This window comes from Carya illinoinensis, chromosome 1 (genome assembly GCF_018687715.1).
Source record: "Carya illinoinensis cultivar Pawnee chromosome 1, C.illinoinensisPawnee_v1, whole genome shotgun sequence".
Taxonomy (NCBI): domain Eukaryota; kingdom Viridiplantae; phylum Streptophyta; class Magnoliopsida; order Fagales; family Juglandaceae; genus Carya; species Carya illinoinensis.
This window is the reverse complement of record NC_056752.1, coordinates 19,833,832-19,851,668: the sequence shown is the minus strand read 5'-3', so window position 1 is coordinate 19,851,668 and position 17,837 is coordinate 19,833,832. Positions and strand designations below refer to the sequence as shown.

General features: G+C 38.3%; 1 protein-coding gene and 1 long non-coding RNA gene across 3 annotated transcripts in view; one reads left to right on the top strand and one right to left on the bottom strand.

Annotated features, from left to right (window-relative positions):
• The window catches only part of LOC122312880 (metal tolerance protein C4), a 37,114-nt gene extending 21,105 nt beyond the window's left edge, over positions 1–16,009 (top strand). Inside the window, exons 8-13 of one of the 2 annotated variants that reach the window (XM_043127551.1) lie at positions 6,142–6,261; positions 12,906–13,007; positions 13,091–13,163; positions 15,034–15,101; positions 15,506–15,566; positions 15,644–16,009. In XM_043127551.1, coding sequence (XP_042983485.1) covers positions 6,142–6,261; positions 12,906–13,007; positions 13,091–13,163; positions 15,034–15,101; positions 15,506–15,566; positions 15,644–15,789 — 570 coding nt within the window. In that variant the 3' untranslated portion in view covers positions 15,790–16,009. The remainder of the gene's footprint in view (positions 1–6,141; positions 6,262–12,905; positions 13,008–13,090; positions 13,164–15,033; positions 15,102–15,505; positions 15,567–15,643) is intronic. The other variant, XM_043127559.1, reaches the window with a different exon arrangement.
• On the bottom strand, positions 6,841–10,821 carry LOC122312896. Its single transcript, XR_006243225.1, has 2 exons — positions 10,084–10,821; positions 6,841–8,336 (listed from the first exon to the last, which is right to left on the bottom strand). It is a non-coding gene; the product is annotated as an uncharacterized LOC122312896 (long non-coding RNA).
• Positions 16,010–17,837: the final 1,828 nt, after the last annotated feature.

Here is a 17,837-nt window from a genome sequence, read left to right as displayed (position 1 = left end):
CTATGGTGGCTGATTTCTTGGATAGCTTTAATGGCTCTACATGGTGGAATGTATGCTTCACTAGAGTGGCTTAGGATTGGGAACTTGGTACTTCTTTTGAGTTTTTTAGTATGTTGTATGCGATGAACGTTGGTAATGTTGGGGAGGATAGGATGATTTGGACGCTGGTTGGGAGTAGGAGATTCTCGGTTAGTTCTTTTTACAAGTCTCTCGTGAGTCACAATAGTAACCATTTTCCTTGGAAGAGTATTTGGAGATGCAAGGTTCCTCCCAAGATTATTTTTTTTGGCTGGAGTTTGGATTGTTTCCCTTGGGAAAATCCTCACAATTGACAATCTGAGGAAACATTGGTTTTGTATCATTGAGTGGCGTTATTTGTGTAAGAAAAATAGGGAATAGATGGAGAATTCAAGTTTCACTTGATGAATTGGCATACAGTTTGTACCCAAATACGTGAAGGTGGCTGGGAATTCGGAATTTGCTAGTTTTCAATAAAGCTTTATTGGGTAAATGGTTGTGGATATACCACAATGAAAGGGGAGTGTCGTGGAGAGTTAACATTGATTTAAAATATGGTGGATTGTGGGGAGGATGGTGCTTGAATGAGGTGACTGGACCACACAGGTTGGGGCTTTGGAATAACATAAGAGGTTGGACCTACTTTCATCGATATACACACTTTGCAGTTGGGGATGGTTCCAGAATTAAATTATGGAATGACCTTTGGTGTGGAGACCGAATTCTTAAGGAAGCCTACCCAACTTTTTATACAGCATTGCAAATGATACGAGGCTGCAGTTGCAAAACTCATGGATCTATCTAGTGGCTCTCAATGGAATATCATTTTCATTAGAGCTGCCCAAGACTGAGAAATTGACACATTTACATATTTTTTCCATCTTGTGTATAATTAGAGTGAATGGAGGAGCTAATACGATGATGTGGTTACCGTCCAAGAAGGGAAGATTTACTGTACGGTCGTACTATAATGAAACATTCTACAAGAGCGTTCCTATGAAAGAACATTTTGAAGACTAAGGCCCCTCTAAAAGCTTCTTTTATTGTATGGACAACTTCACTAGGGAAGATTCTCACCTTAGATAATCTAAAAGGAAACGATCTTTGCTAGAGCGAGGCTCCTTTGGGGGATGTCAATAAGGGTTGTTGAATTTTTGGGTACCTGGCAAGGTCTCCAGGGTAACTCTCATATTGTAGCTATTTGGAAGATGATTCCCATCTGTCTATGGTGGGTGCATATGGATGGAAAGGAATGGTTGCAGTTTTGGGATCATGAACGGACAATGGACGAGCTTTGAACTTTTTTTCTTCAAACTTTATTCCATTGGTCGATTGTAATAGAATTGAACGGCATGAACGTAAATGATTTCCTTGGATCTTTAGACACCCATACATAGGTGTTGCTCTTGTATATGTTTCGTGTACTTGGCTTCACATTTTTTTTAATAAAATTTGGATTTACGGATAAAAAAAAGGGAAATTGTGTATCATTTATTGTTGCATTGTGAGGTGGCCAGGTGTTTGTGGGATGATATTTTCAACCGGACCGGAGAGGCATGGGTTATGCCTAGAAGGGTAGTAGAGTCGTTTGGGTGTTGGAAGGATCTTTGGGGTAATAAACATGTTACTTGGATTTGGAAAATGATTCCTCATTGTATTTTGTGGTGCTTTTGGATGGAGAGGAATGGTAGGTGTTTTGAAGATTGGGAGTTCCTTGGATGAGCTGAAAAGATTCTTCTACAATGGGTCTAAGATTTCTTGGATTTTTACTCCTTACTCGTAGCATTTTCTCTTTGTAAACTTAACGTTTCAATGGTGGTTGTGGGCGTTTGACGGCGAGATTTGTTTGAGTAGGCGAAGATGGGTCTTTCGAAACTGGTAGTAATCGAATCAAAGGTATTTGAGGTGATAAGGGATGGTAGATATTTGCACATGACTGTGAGGAGCTGGAGGGTTGTGAAAGGTATGAGCTTGGGGTTAGCCAGAACACCCTAGTTCACCAAAGCATTGGAGGACTGTGTGAAGGTGGAAATTTGAAAAAAGTCTAAATGCCACTTTTATTGCATTTATTCCCAAGAAGGTGGTGGCATCGGAGGTTGAAGATTACGGGCCTATTATCCTTGTGAATGGGGTGTATAAGATTATTTCTAAGGTGCTTGCAAATTGATTGGGAGGAGTTTTGGGGTGGATCGTTACAAAACCTCAAAATGCTCTTTGTACGGGGAAGATAGATCTTGGACTCAGTACTCATTGCTAATGAATGCTTAGATAGTAGATTAAAATCTGGCAATCTGGGTCTCTTGTATAAATTGGACATGGAGAAAGCTTACGATCATGTCAATTGGAATTTCTTGTTGTATTTGCTTGGGGGGTGTAGTTTCGGGGAGAGGTGGTGCACATGGATTTGGTGGTGCATATTGACGGCACGGTTCTCAGTTTTAGTGAATGGTTGCCTAGTTGGTTTTTTTTAACAGCTCCCAAGGTCTAAGGCAAGAGGATCCCTTGTCCCCACTTCTCTGTCATAGTGATGGAGGCGTGTGGCATAATGATTTCAGCTGGTCAATAGGGGGTTCTTGGCTGGATTTTTGGTTGGTGATATATATCGAGGAACTATTCACATTTCTCATTTGTTGTTTGCAAATGACACTCTTATTTTTTGTGGGGCCAATCGAAACCAGATACAGGCACTAAGGGCACTTCTACTTTGCTTTGAGGCAGTATTTGGATTGAAAGTGAACTTATCCAAGTTAGAGTTGGTTCCAATTGGCAACATTTGTAACATTCGGATGTTGGCTAACATCCTTGGTTGTAAGGTCTCCTCACTCCCTATGAATTATCTTGGCCTTCCCTTGGGGGTTGTCTCCAACGCTAAAACTATTTGGGATGCAATAATTGAGAAGATAGAACGAAAATTGGCAGGTTGGAAGAGATTGTATTTGTTGAAAGGTGGAAGGATTACTCTAATCAAAAGTACTCTTTCTAATCTACCTACATATTTCTTATCATTGTTTCCAATTCCTACAAGTGTGGCGACATGTATTGAGAAGCTGCCATGTGATTTCCTTTAGAGTGGACTTGGGGATGAATTTAAATTCTATCTGGTCAAGTGGGATAAGGTATGCTCCCCAATCTCTCTTGGCAGTTTGGGAATTAGAAATCTGAGGGTGTTCAATAGGGCTCTACTTGAGGAAATGGTTATGGTGATATAATATGGAACATGAAGCTTTGTGGAAGTCGGTAATCGACTACAAATATGGAGGTTTTTTTTTTTTTTTTTTTTTTTTTTGGGGGGGGGGGTTGGTGCTCTATGGAGGTAAGTGGGGTTTGTGGAAGCACATTAGACGAGGGTGGGAAGTGTTTGTCCATCATACTAGAATCGTGATGGGAGATGGCATGAAAATTAAATTTTGGTATGACATACGGTGTGGAGATAGTGCTCTCAAGCACTCATTTCCTAAAGTGTTCATACTTGCGTGTGAGAAAGAAGCTTCAGTGGTGGACCTCATTGAGATGGATGGTGACTTATTTCAGTGGAATGTGAGGTTCATTAGGGCAGCACAAGATTGGGAAGTCAACAATTTTGTAAATTTTTTCCAACTCCTATACTCCATGAGACCGAGCACCCAACGAGCTATTGCGTTGTGGTGGAAACCTGCCAAAAAAGTTATATTTTCAATTCGTTCATTCTATAAGGCCCTCACACAACCGCAGAATAATCACTTTCCCATAGGGAAGAATTTGGAGAAACAAGGCCCCTCCTAGGGCTGCATTTTTTGCATGGACAGCATCTCTAGGAAAGATCTTGACAATGGATAATCTACAAAGATACTGGGTGATAGTGGTGGAATGGTGCTGCATGTGTAAACAAAGTGGTGAGACTGTGGATCATCTTCTATCACATTGTGAGATAACTAGAGCATTATGGATTGACGTATTCAGACGGGTAGAATTAGCCTGGGTTATGCCTACAATAGTGGTTGAACTTCTGGCATGTTGGTTGAATGTGGACGGTATTCCACAAATCTTAGTTGTGTGGAAGATGATTCCTATATGCATTTTTTGGTGCATTTGGCAAGAGCGCAATGACCGGGCCTTTGAAGATAGAGAGAGATCATTGGAGGAGATTAGATCATTGTCTGTTAGAACTCTGTTTCTTTGGGCCAAAGCTGTAGATTTTAACGGCTTAGATTTTCATGATTTTCTTATTTATCTCTCTTCTTAAAATTGGTGTTAACTCTTGTATACCCTCTGTGTACCCTGTGTACTTGGGCTAAGCCTATTTTCGTTAATATAATACAATCATTTACCTATAAAAGAAGAAGAAGAGAGTCGTCTACAAGACTCTTTTTTCTTGGGCTTCGGTCCTTGATTGTAATGGGGATGGTTTTCACAATTTGCTTGTATCCATTTCTAGTTCATAGATGATGCTAGGTGTAATCTGTGTATACTTCATGTGTACTTGGGCTATGCCTCTTTCCAATCAATAAAACTTTATTCTTATAAAAAAAAAAAAGTCTTCTGAATAACCCATACCTAATTGCCCTTGCTGTGAAAGTGGCACCCCAATTGATGAACCTTCTTTATGACATTGCCTTGTGAAATCCTAGGGAGCAACCATTTCTTTCTCATCAAAGATATCATATATAGGGTATGTTTTGGTTTGGAAAATATTGAGAATTCTTTAGAAAAGTTTGAGATATGGTTATTATTGGGTTTTGTGCAAGATTCGAGAATTTTTTGAATAAAAATTTGTTAAGATATGATGTTTATTGGGGTTGGTGAAAAGTAGGTAGGTAGATGAAAAGTTGTTTGGTTATAATTTTTTTATGATTTTACTTTTTTAATTTTTGTAAAAATCATTTTGGTTTTTTATTTTCTCTGAAATCTATGGCAAGTATTTTGGAGAACTAGATTTTTTTTTTTTTTTTTTGAGATTTGAAGATGTTTTGATTGGAGTTGAAAACATTTTTAACTGATTTGAGCTTGGGTTGAACCTGTGCTAAGCGGTAATATTGCCAGTGGCACACCTATGGGGTCAGATGACAAGGGATTTGGGGTCAGTTGCGCCACAAGCTGTCCCACACTCCAATTTTTCCAACACTATAGCATGGCTCATCAATTTTGGATTGGTTTAGCAAACTATAGATGTGCATGGGCTTGAGCTGATCGCATAACCACTGTATATTTAACAGCCTGTGATAGAAAGAATTTGTTATGGGAGTAGTTAAGTTTGCGTAGTTTAGAGCAGCATTTGCTCTCCTCTGTCTCCTGATAATGTATCACTTGTGTTTTAACGATTAAAAAAAGAAAGAAAGAAAAACAATCAAAGGGTTATCAACTGTTTTCTCTAATTTCCCTTTCACTTCCCCTCACAGCCAAAAGGAAAAGAATTCTAAGAAAGAAAGGAGAAAAGAAAGAAAAAACAATAAAGTGACCTTGGCTTTGGGGCTTTGCTTAAACTTTCATGCATGAGTCATTCTTTCGGGCTGGTAGGCTCATACACCTTGTGTTAGCCTTGAGGTAGTTGGCTTTAAGAAATAATATTTTAGTCATTGTTGAGAGGCATGGCTTCAACCCCAAGACTCTGAAGCCATTTATCTTCGTTTGTTTGTAGACTAAGATTTTCTTATTTCACGTATCCATTGAAGTAGGAGTAGTTTGAAAGAAGTGGTAGTACGTTTTTTTTTTTTGAAAAAATGTTTACAATAAAATGGAAGAAGTTTCCAGTTTCAATTTAATTTTGAATTCACTAGCATTTTCCCATCCAGTTCTTTTGTTTTCATTCATATTTATTTATTTATTTGTTTTCATTCATATTTATTTATTTATTTATTTATAAATTCCCATAAGGGTATGAACAGAACGTCACTTGTCTTGATCTGAAGCGCATTTTTATTCCATTCCTCATCTTTCTAGTTCTCTATCATGTTTTCTACCTTTTTATTATACTTTCCCTGTCTATGCTGATATACACATTATTTCCCTTGGTGCAACTATCATCTAACAATGAGATCTGATTTGTGGTGATTACTCTGCATGGCTAATTTTCTTCTCAAGAAGTGCGGTATGGCCAATATTGCTCAACTATATGATATCCCTTAGTAAATGACTTCAAATATGCAGGATGGTGCTGCAGTTACTGGCCTTGTCATTGCAGGAGCATCATTGATTGCAGTGAATACCACAGGAAATGCTATCTATGACCCCATAGGTTCAATAATAGTTGGCAACCTACTTGGAATGGTATGATGCGTCTCTCTCAACAACTTGTATGTAGCATACCATTTTATTGTCCTCTTGCCCCTAGGTATTCTTTATTTACGAGCTTGAATTGGTTTTGGGTACACTTACCCTCTTATTGATGTTTGTTCATGGTTTTCTTTACACCATTGCATGAGTTATTCTAGCATAGCACCTAGGACTTGAGCATTGACTCGATGCATTGTCTCCAAACCTTGTTACCCTAAAATATCGAGGGCACCTTGCAATTTGAATTAACAGCCATCTTCTTGGCTAACCTAGCCTTCTCCACCCCTAGGACCAACAAAGGGATCTAATGAGTATTTACCTATTTCTCTTCGATTATGCCTTAACTTGACCTAGGCCATACTTGGTCTTTGTGATTATGGGGGAGCCCCTAGGGTCTCCAAACATCAGATTCTTATCTCATTTCTCAGGACACTGGAAGCTTTACAAATCACTTGTTATTATTATTTACTACTACTTCTACCATTGCTACTAACAGAAATATAAAAAGAATAATAATAAGAGCAGATGTTTAGTTTTGAAGGCAACAAAAAATGTGTGTGGGGTTTTCTAGAATGAGAGAATAATTTGTAGGAATAATTCTCATTAATTCGTAACATAGGTACAAGGCAGTATAAATAGATTCCAGCAGAAAAAAAAGGAAAGAATAAATTAGGAAAGAATAAAAATTAAATGCTAACTTCTAAGGAAACTAACTCTCCTAGAATATTCACACATTTACAGCCAATATATCCTAGAATATGGAAGAGTTGACTAGGCAGATTTTGGAAACTTTCCAACACTCCCCCTCAAGCTGGTTTGAAGATGTCTTCCATAGCCAGCTTGCTGATTTAAGTTTTCAAACTGTTTCTTCGGCAGTCCCTTTGTAAGTATGTCTGCTACTTGCTCAGCTGTAGAAATATAGGGCAAATTACCCCACTACCTATTTTCTCCTTGATAAAATACTTGTCCACCTCCACATGTTTTGTTTTGTCATGAAGAACTGGATTGTGAGCAATAACTATTGCAGCTTTATTATCACAATACAATTTCATTGGTGTACTAGTAATTTTCAACTCTTCCAGCAATCTTTTAATCCACAGTGCTTCACAAATTCCATGAGCAACAGCCCTAAACTCAGCCTTTGCACTACTTCTTGCCACCACATTCTGTTTCTTGGTGCGCCATGTTACTAACTTTCATCCAACAAATGTGCAATAGCCAGAAGTTGATCTCTCCTATCAGTGACACTTCCAGCCCAATTTGCATCAGTGTATATTCTACTTGTAAACTCCCATGGCCTCCAAACAATAAGCCTTTACCTGAAGCCCCCTTTAGGTACCTTAGGATTTTGTATACAACATCAAAATGTTCGGGTCCTGGTGAGTGCATAAACTGGCTTACCACACTTGTTGCCAAGGCTATGTCAAACACGTATACAATATCAAAATGTTCAGGTCCTGGTGAGTGCATAAACTGGCTTACCACACTTGTTGCAAAGGCTATGCCAGGCCGTGTTTGAGAGAGAGATAGGAGTTTCCCTACCAATCTTTGGTATTGTTCTCTATTGATTATTTCTTTAGGTTTAGCTGGTTGAAGTCTTAGATTCGGCTCTATAGGTGTTTCTGCAGCTTTACACCCTAATAAGTCTATTTCTCCAAGTAAATCAAGAACATATTTTCATTGGGAAACAAATATACCTTTCTTTGACCTTGCAAACTTCATACCAAGAAAATATTTCAAGTTACCTTTCATTTCAAACTCCTTAGCAAGAATCTTCTTTAATCTCTCAATTTCATTGCTGTCATCCCCTGTCAGAATAAAATCATCAACATAGACAATAAGTATAGTACTTTGCCTCCACTAGTGTGTCTATAGAACATAATGTGGTCAGCTTGACCTTGGCAGTAGCCGTGGCTCTTTAACACCTTCCCAAAGCGTTCAAACCAAGCTCTGGGAGATTGCTTGAGTCCATACAAAGACTTCCTCAATCTGCACACCTTCCCCTTGCCTTTTTTGCCTTCATATCCTGGTGGTTGATCCATAAAAACGGAAGTTGGCTCTGATACCATCTAGAATGAGAGAAGAATTTGCAGGAATAATTCTCATTAATTCGTAACATTGGTACAAGGTAGTATAAATAGATTACAGCAGAAAAAAAGGGAAAGAATAAATTAAATGCTAATTCTAAGGAAACTAAATCTCCTAGAATATTCACACATTTACAGCCAATATCTCCTAGAATACGACAAAGTTGACTAGGCAGATTTTGGAAACTTTCCAACAGGTTTATGTTTGATCTGGATTGAAAATATTTGAAAATATTCATATGATATGGATTTTTTTTTCTTCGTTTCTATTCCTCTAGCCTTGCTTCTCCAAAAGTAAGCACTCATGGGGTCGTTCCATGTCACACCCCGTACTCGGGGGTGGATCCTTTTAACCATATGTAACAAGAACTGAATAAAATTCTCAATAAAGTACCTATCAAAAAAAGAAAAAATTTCTCAATAAAGTATCACAAACATTTCACCATTCGAGGTCCGTTGACTGTACTTTGTCAACTCAGGGGTTACCACTCTAATTTAATCTCTCTAGAGTGGATAGAGGAGTTCCACTAGGATATTCTCTCATCCTAGCATTGGGTTCGTGTCAAAACTTGTTTAATGCACAACCCAAAACATGTAGCATGTAAACTTTTCGTGAGATCATGACATGGCATGCAAACTTAACATGTGATCGTGGCATATACTTATACTCAACATGCGGTGAATGCAACATGTGAATGGCTTCAAAGTATTAGAACATTCAGATGCATACACACACAAGCTTAACACATACGAATCAACATGGCATGTAACAGTGCATATGTGGCCGAGCATATCATTTAAACCAAAATTCCAGCAAGCATAATTTGGACATGTCATGAAAAATCAATCATACAATGGTTAAAACCGAGCATACAATGTTACATTTAAGAGCTTACAATTATCAAACGACACAAAAAACATATATGTAAAGTTTACACAAAGACATAAGTATATTATCCAAGAGTAAGTTAGAGGCAACTTAGAAGCTCCGAAATTAAAGAATAAGGCCAACAAACAAACAAGCTGTAACATATGTTCTAAGTGTTAGATTCTTGAAAGAAAATCCAAAGATCTAAGCATAAAATCCGTGCACTAAGGGGGATTAAAACCCTAACCCTAATTCATTTTTTAGGGATTTCTCATCCTTCCATTCTTTCCCATGTTTTTCTTACACTTTGGCTCACACCATGACACACGGCAACAAGCCCTAGTGTCCGAATGACATCAAGCTTCTCCCTTCACATGGATGAAAACCTAGTGGCCGAGTGTGACAAGTCATTTCTTGCATGAACAAAAACCCTAATGGCCGAGTGTGCTAGATGTGTAACAAAACATACTTGTGTGCGTGAAACCCTAATGGCCGGATGTACTAGCAGTGTATATGTCATTCTAGGTCGTGTATTCCTCACTTCATAACTAAATGAAAGTATCCCATGAGAACCCTAGTGATGGTCGACTATCACTCAAGCATTCACAAGGGTTTTCCTCCAATCCATTTTTCTTCAAGTGTTTGGGTTCTAAGAAAACCCTAGAGGCAAGACCATACTCAACTTGATTTCAAGCATGGCTCCTCCTCCCATGGTCAATAACCACACTTTTGTTCTCTTCCCTCATGCTTCTTACGATACACAAAAACAACTCTTCCCCTTACAAAACCGAGACCTCTAAACTTCCTCCCTTTGAACTTTCGTGATGTGAACTAGAAGGAGTAGGGTTCGAGTTTCCTTACCGTGCTAGGCCCCACGAGATGCTCCTTTAATCCCTCACTTGATTGTATGAGAGAGTTGTTTGGAAAGAAGGAAAAATGGTGTTGGCTTCTAGGGTTGGGCAAGAAAGAGAGAGGAGAGAATGAGAGAAAAGTTTGATGAAGGGACAAAATGACTTTTCAGCTTCCTTTTGAGTGTGACCTGTTGGCCCCTTAAAGCTAGGTTTAAATATCCCTTCATTTCCCCATGCCTCTCTTTCCTTTGATTGATTGTTCTTCTGGTGACAAAAATATCACTGATCAACCTCATGCATGGATCCATGTGGCGCCTTCTTACATCCACCGAAGTTCAGTCCCCTTTCCCTCATTATTAGTTTCCTCAAAATTCCCAGAAAAGCCTTCTGCATGTTTGCCAAGCGGCATAGCCGAAACCTCTAAGTCTCCATCATTAGATCCTTCTTGAAATCCCAAGGGACATACACACGCATGGATGCCAGGTGGCATCTTCTTGTGGTGGCCGAGCACCCCTTTCTCCCCTTTGTGCAAATTCTGAGATTCTCTCTTCTGCTTATTGTTCAGATGCTTATCTCCAAGATCCCTCACGATTACAAGCTTTGGGAAGACTAAGAGCCATCTTGTGCATGAGTGCCAAGTGGCATTTTAGGGCATGGGTGGAGCCAAATCGTGTAGATGGCATGTGCCACCCATGTGCCCCTTTCCCTTCCACTCAATCATGCCTCAGTTCATCTGTAATAGATACTTGTGCTGACCAAAGCCCTATTTCTATTGGTTCCCTAGTAGGTGCATGTGTGGGTCAGCCCCATCATTAGTCCATTGGAAATCTAAGGGTGAGTTGCATAGGCGCCAGGTATATTAGACACACTCCAACCAAGCCATCCCTTCATCTACCTCATCATTGTCTCCTTGAAACTCTAAGAGACCCTTGCATGAGTGCCAAGTGGTGCAATATCACCAACCACCAAACACCCTTCTTTTATTTCTCATGATTGATCTTCTAGAAATCCTAAAGGTCTCCTTGCATGAATGCCAAGTGGCATGGCCCTTTAGGAAACCGAATCCCACTAATCATGCTTGCTTTGGGAACACTAAGGGCCACCTCAAACCTCAATGCATGATAGACACTGGTCACAATCTCTCTCTTCTCTTTAAAATATTTGGAATCCTAAGGCTATTCCACTGAAAATGCCCCTTCCTCATTTCTATTTCAAATCTAAGAAGCTCGGCATGAATGCCAAGTGGCAAAAATTTTGGGCCAACTGAAAATCACAAGGCCTAAAACCTAAATGGGCTTGGGCGGCTTCCTATCTTTGAAAGGGAAGGAATCAACTTAAAAGGAAAGGTTCTTAATAGGGGGGGTTTGGACTAAATGGGTCCAAGGTCCATCAACTCTCTATACTTGTATATATCTTGGGCCCAAAAGGACCAATCCTAGCCAAAAATTGGGGTTGCACTGAGACCTAATGGATAGGAGGAAAAGAAAGGGCTTCAAGGATCTGTCTTAAAAAAACACAGGCATGGTGGGTTTATTTCTCTTGGATTTGGGCCTGTAAGTGGGCCAGGTATGACAATCCATAAGTGTAACACCCTGTTTTCCTAAGGTTAAGAATAAAGTCAATTTTAGAAATCTAGGGTAACCAGAATGCTACTAAACATGCCTTTAATTTTTTTTATTCTTAATGAAGCATCAGGTATAAAAGATTCCATATAATAAATAGAATCATTCCTTTTTGAAATATTAAATTGGTATAGTAAAAACCATAAGTGGTTGTAATTGATTTTATTTGGGCCAATCTAATTGATTCTATTAGGGCCTAGTAAAAACCATAAATATTCTAAAATATTGACAATCCATAAGTGGCTTTAATCTAATTAATGTTGGGCCTAGTAGAAGCCATTAATCCACCACAATAAATTTTGGGCTTGTAGCCTATTTGAAGTTGTCCAATAATCCGCAATTGGGCTTCCAAAAATATTGGCCCATTAATATCATCCAAATTCATCCATTAAAACTTAATGGGCCTTAAAATAAACTTTTGGGTCTATGGGCCTAACTAAAATTCGTAGCCAACCTCAATAAATAATACCTTGTGGGTTATCCAATGTGGCCCAGTAACCGAATTTAGGCCCAATAAAATTATCCTTATTTTGACCTTAGAAATATTGAAGTGGGTCATTACAATAAGATAGAGTTTGTACCAAAACCATTTACAGTGAACAGCCAACATATGTTCTAGCCATTAAAGATAATTTAGAGTGTTGTTCCAGGTTAGTGTTGAGGATACTAGTGCTAATTATCAATGCCTGGTACTATGGCCAAGGAAACAAAATACCGAGTACCATTTCATCAAACGTATCTTTCCTGCCACTGCCTCTTTGATTATCTTAGGGTATTGTTGGATCAGTTTGTGGCAGCATGTATAGGTTCTGGTCATATCAGATAACCTTTTCAGATAACGTGGAAGCTATGATCCAGGTTGGGGCTTTAAGTGTAAAGTGGAAACTGCTGTCCAGTATGTTCCAAGTCAGTGCTAGTTCTGAATACTTGATATTATGACGTCATACCTGCTTCTCTGCCATTTACCGTTTGATTATTTAGACCTAGATGAAATATGGCTTGTCATAACTCAAGAGGCAATATGGGACTAATTCTGATTTTGTTGATGTTAAGTATAAAGTCGATTACCAATGTCTCTTCTTTCCTCAGCAAATTATTACGTGTACTATTGAGAGAGAGAGAGAGGTCAAAGGATCAGAAGGCATCACAAACTATGCAATTATGATTATAGTTTGACATAAGTTTAATAGAACTAAGTTTACCTTTGCAGGTGGCTATCTTTCTCATCCAGAGGAATCGGCATGCTTTAATTGGTAGAGCAATCGATGACCATGATATGGAGAAGGTTTTGCATTTCTTGAAAAATGACCCGGTATAACTATGCTAATAATTTGACTTTATCCATTTGGGTTATGTTTGTATTCACGGATCTGAAAAATAAAGTGTTTCTTGCAGGTTGTAGATGCTCTATATGATTGCAAAAGTGAGGTTATTGGACCTGGATTCTTTAGATTTAAGGCTGAAATAGGTGAGTTTCCTGATCTATCCTGTTCTTTCTTGAGGTTTTTTGTTTTTTTTTTTTTTGATCGGTAATCATGAAGTTTTATTCATAATAATAGGCAAAGCCTAAGTACACAGGGAGTATACATGAGAAGTACCTAACTAGAGTTTACAACTGAAAGAAGAAAGTCATGGACATTAAGTCCGTTACAAGCAATGGCCCCAACCTAAGAAAACAATGTTTTAAAGAAAAAACTTTCAGCTCCTCCATTGTTCTCTCGTAGTTTTCAAAACTTCTATCATTTCGCTCTTGCCAAATACACCAACACATACATATGGTGACCATTTTCCAGATTGCTGCAACTTGTGAATCTCCACGGAGGCCTCTCCAACATGCTAGAAAATCCACCAATCTACGGGGCATGACCCATGATACTCCAAGTATTATAAAAAAAAATCATCCCACATGGTTGGCCACCCTTTCTTGAGATTTAAGGTTCTGCTCAATATAATCTATGTTTTACTACCTTTATCAAGATTTCCAGTATCCTTCTTGAGATACCCAACGTATTAAAAGGTCAATTTCCATTGATATCATCAATACAACATTGGTGAGGTAATATATATGTTATGACATGGTGACATTTAACTAACTATATACTATGGTTAAGAAATATTAGTTCCCAGTTCTTTTTATAGGAATAAAAGGGAGGGGTGCAACATGAGGACTTCCCAGGAGGGTCACCAATATTAGTGCCCAGTTAACTGGTTGATCTGTAGATTTAATAGACCTTGACCTGTAACACATGCAAACGCTGCTAGTAAATCTATGAGCAATTGCTTTTGCATCTTCTGAAGTTCCACCGTGGATTTTTTAGTTTAAGTAGCTTTTATATTACTAAAATTTTGTTTAACGATCAAAAAAATATTACTAAAGAGTGGGATTTTTGGGTGAAACAATGTAGCTGAATTTTTGAATTTTAAAATGTTCATTCGATCTATCTGTCAAAAATTTCACAGGATCAATTTCATGACATTAAACTTTATCTCGAGAATTTTCAAAGTTTGAGCCACCTGTCATTTTTGAGATTCCTCTGCAGGTCTTCATTTCTTGAACCTTATACCTAGGATTATTTCCTTTAAAAGAAGAAAAAAGGAAGGAAACATAAATTGTTTTACTACCATCAAACTACCACAATTGTCCCTTACTCCCCAAATTTGAAACATAAGTTGCAATTCATCGACTCCTTTAAGATCTAACTGTTAAGATTGTTTCACGTCATCTATTTTTCATGCATCTTTGTGGTTGGGTTTTAAAGGAGGGGATAGGGTACAACTATGTGTCAAATTGGGGCTAAGTAACAATTTTGGTATTTTAGTGGTTATATTATGAATGGGGTGGTAGTTTGAATTCATGGGAGTCAAGTGTACAACAACAACAACAATAATAATTAGTATAGTAAAATAATAATTTTGTGGCTTATAGAATGTTGTAGGTATCTCCTTTGTATACTTTCTGTATACATTGGCTGTGCCTATTCTTGATAATAAAATCTCTTATTAATTATCAAAAAAAAAAATGTGGCTTATGGCCGTTGTTCCACGTTGAATAGAGTTGGATAATGGTTTTAGAAATTGCCTCAGCTACACTGGTCATTTTAGGGGTGCTTGGGCCTTGTGAGTCTCGTCTATTTGTTTCCTCCCTCTCTAACTTCTTAAAAAAAGCAAAATCAAATTCAAAAACACAAAGAAAAACAAAAATATTATCTTGCCTTAAATTTTGTGGACATTGATGTACTAGCACATGAATTTCAATTAATGTTTTGTTTTAATTTGGCATATTGGTATGATCATTGGTATAACAGTGTAATTTAATGGTGGCTTGCTGGATGTGACAGACTTCAATGGAGTGAGGGTGGTGCAAAATTACATAAATAGGACTGGACGTGTTGAGTGGGCCAGACAGGTAAATCCCCTTAGCCTGTGATTTTTCATCTTCGGTTGACTCCCGGTAATCGTTAGTTTCTTTTAAATGATTTGTAAGATAGAAGATACCTTGAGATTTATTGGCGAAGTAATTTCAATACGAGCTTCTTTTTGTTTACATGTTCCAAATGTGCAAAGATGCACAAGGACAGGACAACAAATCAATAGCTTTGTTCTATAGTTGTCATAGCACCATAAATAACTGATTTGCATCTTCTCTGATGTCCTTGCAATGAATTCTAAGAAACCAGCTCTGAATCCAGATATTCTACGAGCACCCCCACTCCCCTCCCCCAAAACAATTGGCTCTCTGGATTTTTTTTTTTTTGGATAACTAATATTTGCTTGCGATACCATGCATATCTGACTGGACTTATGGGACAGTTTCGTGAAGCTGCAAAAGGGAAGGATGATACCGCATTGCTCAAGATCATGTCAAATTATGGTATGCATTGTATGAGCAATATACCTTTTATGTTTTATAACAACATGCCTAGAATACCGATCAAAAAACATGCCTAGAACTTTTGAGCCTTATTGCAGGTGAGGAAGTGGTTACAGCTCTAGGAAGTGAAGTTGATAGGCTAGAAAAGGAGATCCAGGAGCTCGTACCCGGTATTCGGCACGTGGATATTGAAGCCCATAATCCTACTGACCCATCCCCGTGATCGACCCGTTTCTATACTGGGGCTGTATTCTTTGCGCATCCTTCTTCATATGATCGTCAATAATTTTGATAGGAAACTGTGAATATATTAAATAAAAATCAAAGTTTTGGAGACCATGTACAATGAAATATATCTGGAAACGAGGACTGTTTCACAACGCTAAAGCGTGCCATATGTTAATAATAGATATTATGCATCTACCGTTTATTCATTGAACGTAGATACATGCGTTGACCAGGCGAGTCTATGGAGTAGCTGAAATTTTTGTAATATCTGATACGCTGAAGGTGAGGGTAATAGCGAAGGCATTAGAATTTAGGCATTTCAATGGACCTGACACTTAGATCGGCAGAGACTGTCCTATTTTCGTGCGTAAGGCATTCATGAGCCTTCGCATTGTTAAACTAGTCCCTCCACTCCCACATTGCCTGGGATGTATTTTGTATATTATTTTTATTGGGTTTCATATAAATAAGGCCTCCACTGAAAAGCATGTTCATGATTCAATAATGTATTTTCACTTTAAACGTAGCATTAGAGCTGAGGCTTTGAATCACCCTACAGGAAACCTTTTTCAATCAGACAAAACTCTTCATCGGCATTCTCTCTGGCGACGAGCATACTTTTTTGGCAACTCTTGAGCCGCTTCCTAGCATCTACTGAAGGCGGCTTGCTTGAAGTTGCATCCAAAATTGCCACTTTGAGCCCTCACACCGTTGCACACAAGGCCATAGATATGTTCGTGATTCTACACAACTCTACTGTTGTTCGTTCATTCCACTTTAGCTGTGATCAAAGAGAGAAGATGTTGATGAGTCCAATGTCAAGAAAATCACCTTTATAACGCTTCACAAGCTCCCATCTGTCATAGAAAATTCCGACCTAGATCTCCAAACACTGATGGTCTCTCCAATGCTATACTGTGCATCAATGGCCACATGTCCATGCCTCGGCTTCCCATGTCAGCCCTAGCTACATGTCAACCTTAGAAACACATCAGCAACCACGCGATCGACATGTCATCGGCCATTTCAACCGAGTTGAATGTTAGCTCTGACTGTTGACTTTGTCAACCCTACCTACATGTCAGCAACCACGTGGTTGACATGTCATCCGCCATATTAGTCGCGTTGATTGTTGGCTTTGATGGTTGACTTTTACTGCTGCCTAGGTGTTTTCTTTTCAATTTTTGGGTTGATTTCATATTTTTGCATTAGAGCTCTCTACTTGGCCCAAAACAAGATCTCTTATCCTATTAATTGCACAAATTATACTATTTGGGCTCAATCTATGCTTAGTTTTTTCGAAGGTCATAAACTTTGGATATGTGATTGGGGATCTTCCAAAAGCCATCAAATGCCCTGTTGAATCTGATGAGGCTTGTCCTACTCGCCTTATTGATTAGGATATTAATGATCATTAGATTCTTACGTGGTTTTATAATACCACTATTACATCCATTAGTGCCTTGTTTATTAGTTTTGATGATTCAAAAACTGCTTGGGATATGTTTGTCTCTCGTTACTCATATATTGATGGCTCTCATGAGTATGGACTTATGCTTAATCTTTATCATCTAAAGCAATTCTTATGGGATCTTATTTCTCTCTTAGATCCCACTTGAAAGGATCCCATAGATGCCAAGCTATATGCGACATGAATAGATCAACATCGACTTTACTAGTTTTTATTTTTATTTTTTTATTTATATAGGAAAAAACACTTTCACTCATAACCAAACAACATTACAACTATAAATTAGTCCATAGGATCGTTGAACACTATTAAGCCATAGGACTTGTTGAACACTAGTGAGAACAAACTCCCACCACACACTTGTGTCACTAACATTTCTTGAAAACCTTGCTAGTCTATGTGCTGATTCATTTGCTTCTCTATTGACATGCACAAAAGCACAATTTGGCACTCTACTTTGCATCTGTTTAATATATGCAATCACATTCCCATCCATAGAGTTCGACTTATCAGATTTTGTTAGCTCTTGAACTAAAATCAAGGAGTCAGTTTTAATGCTTAAAGATTGCAAA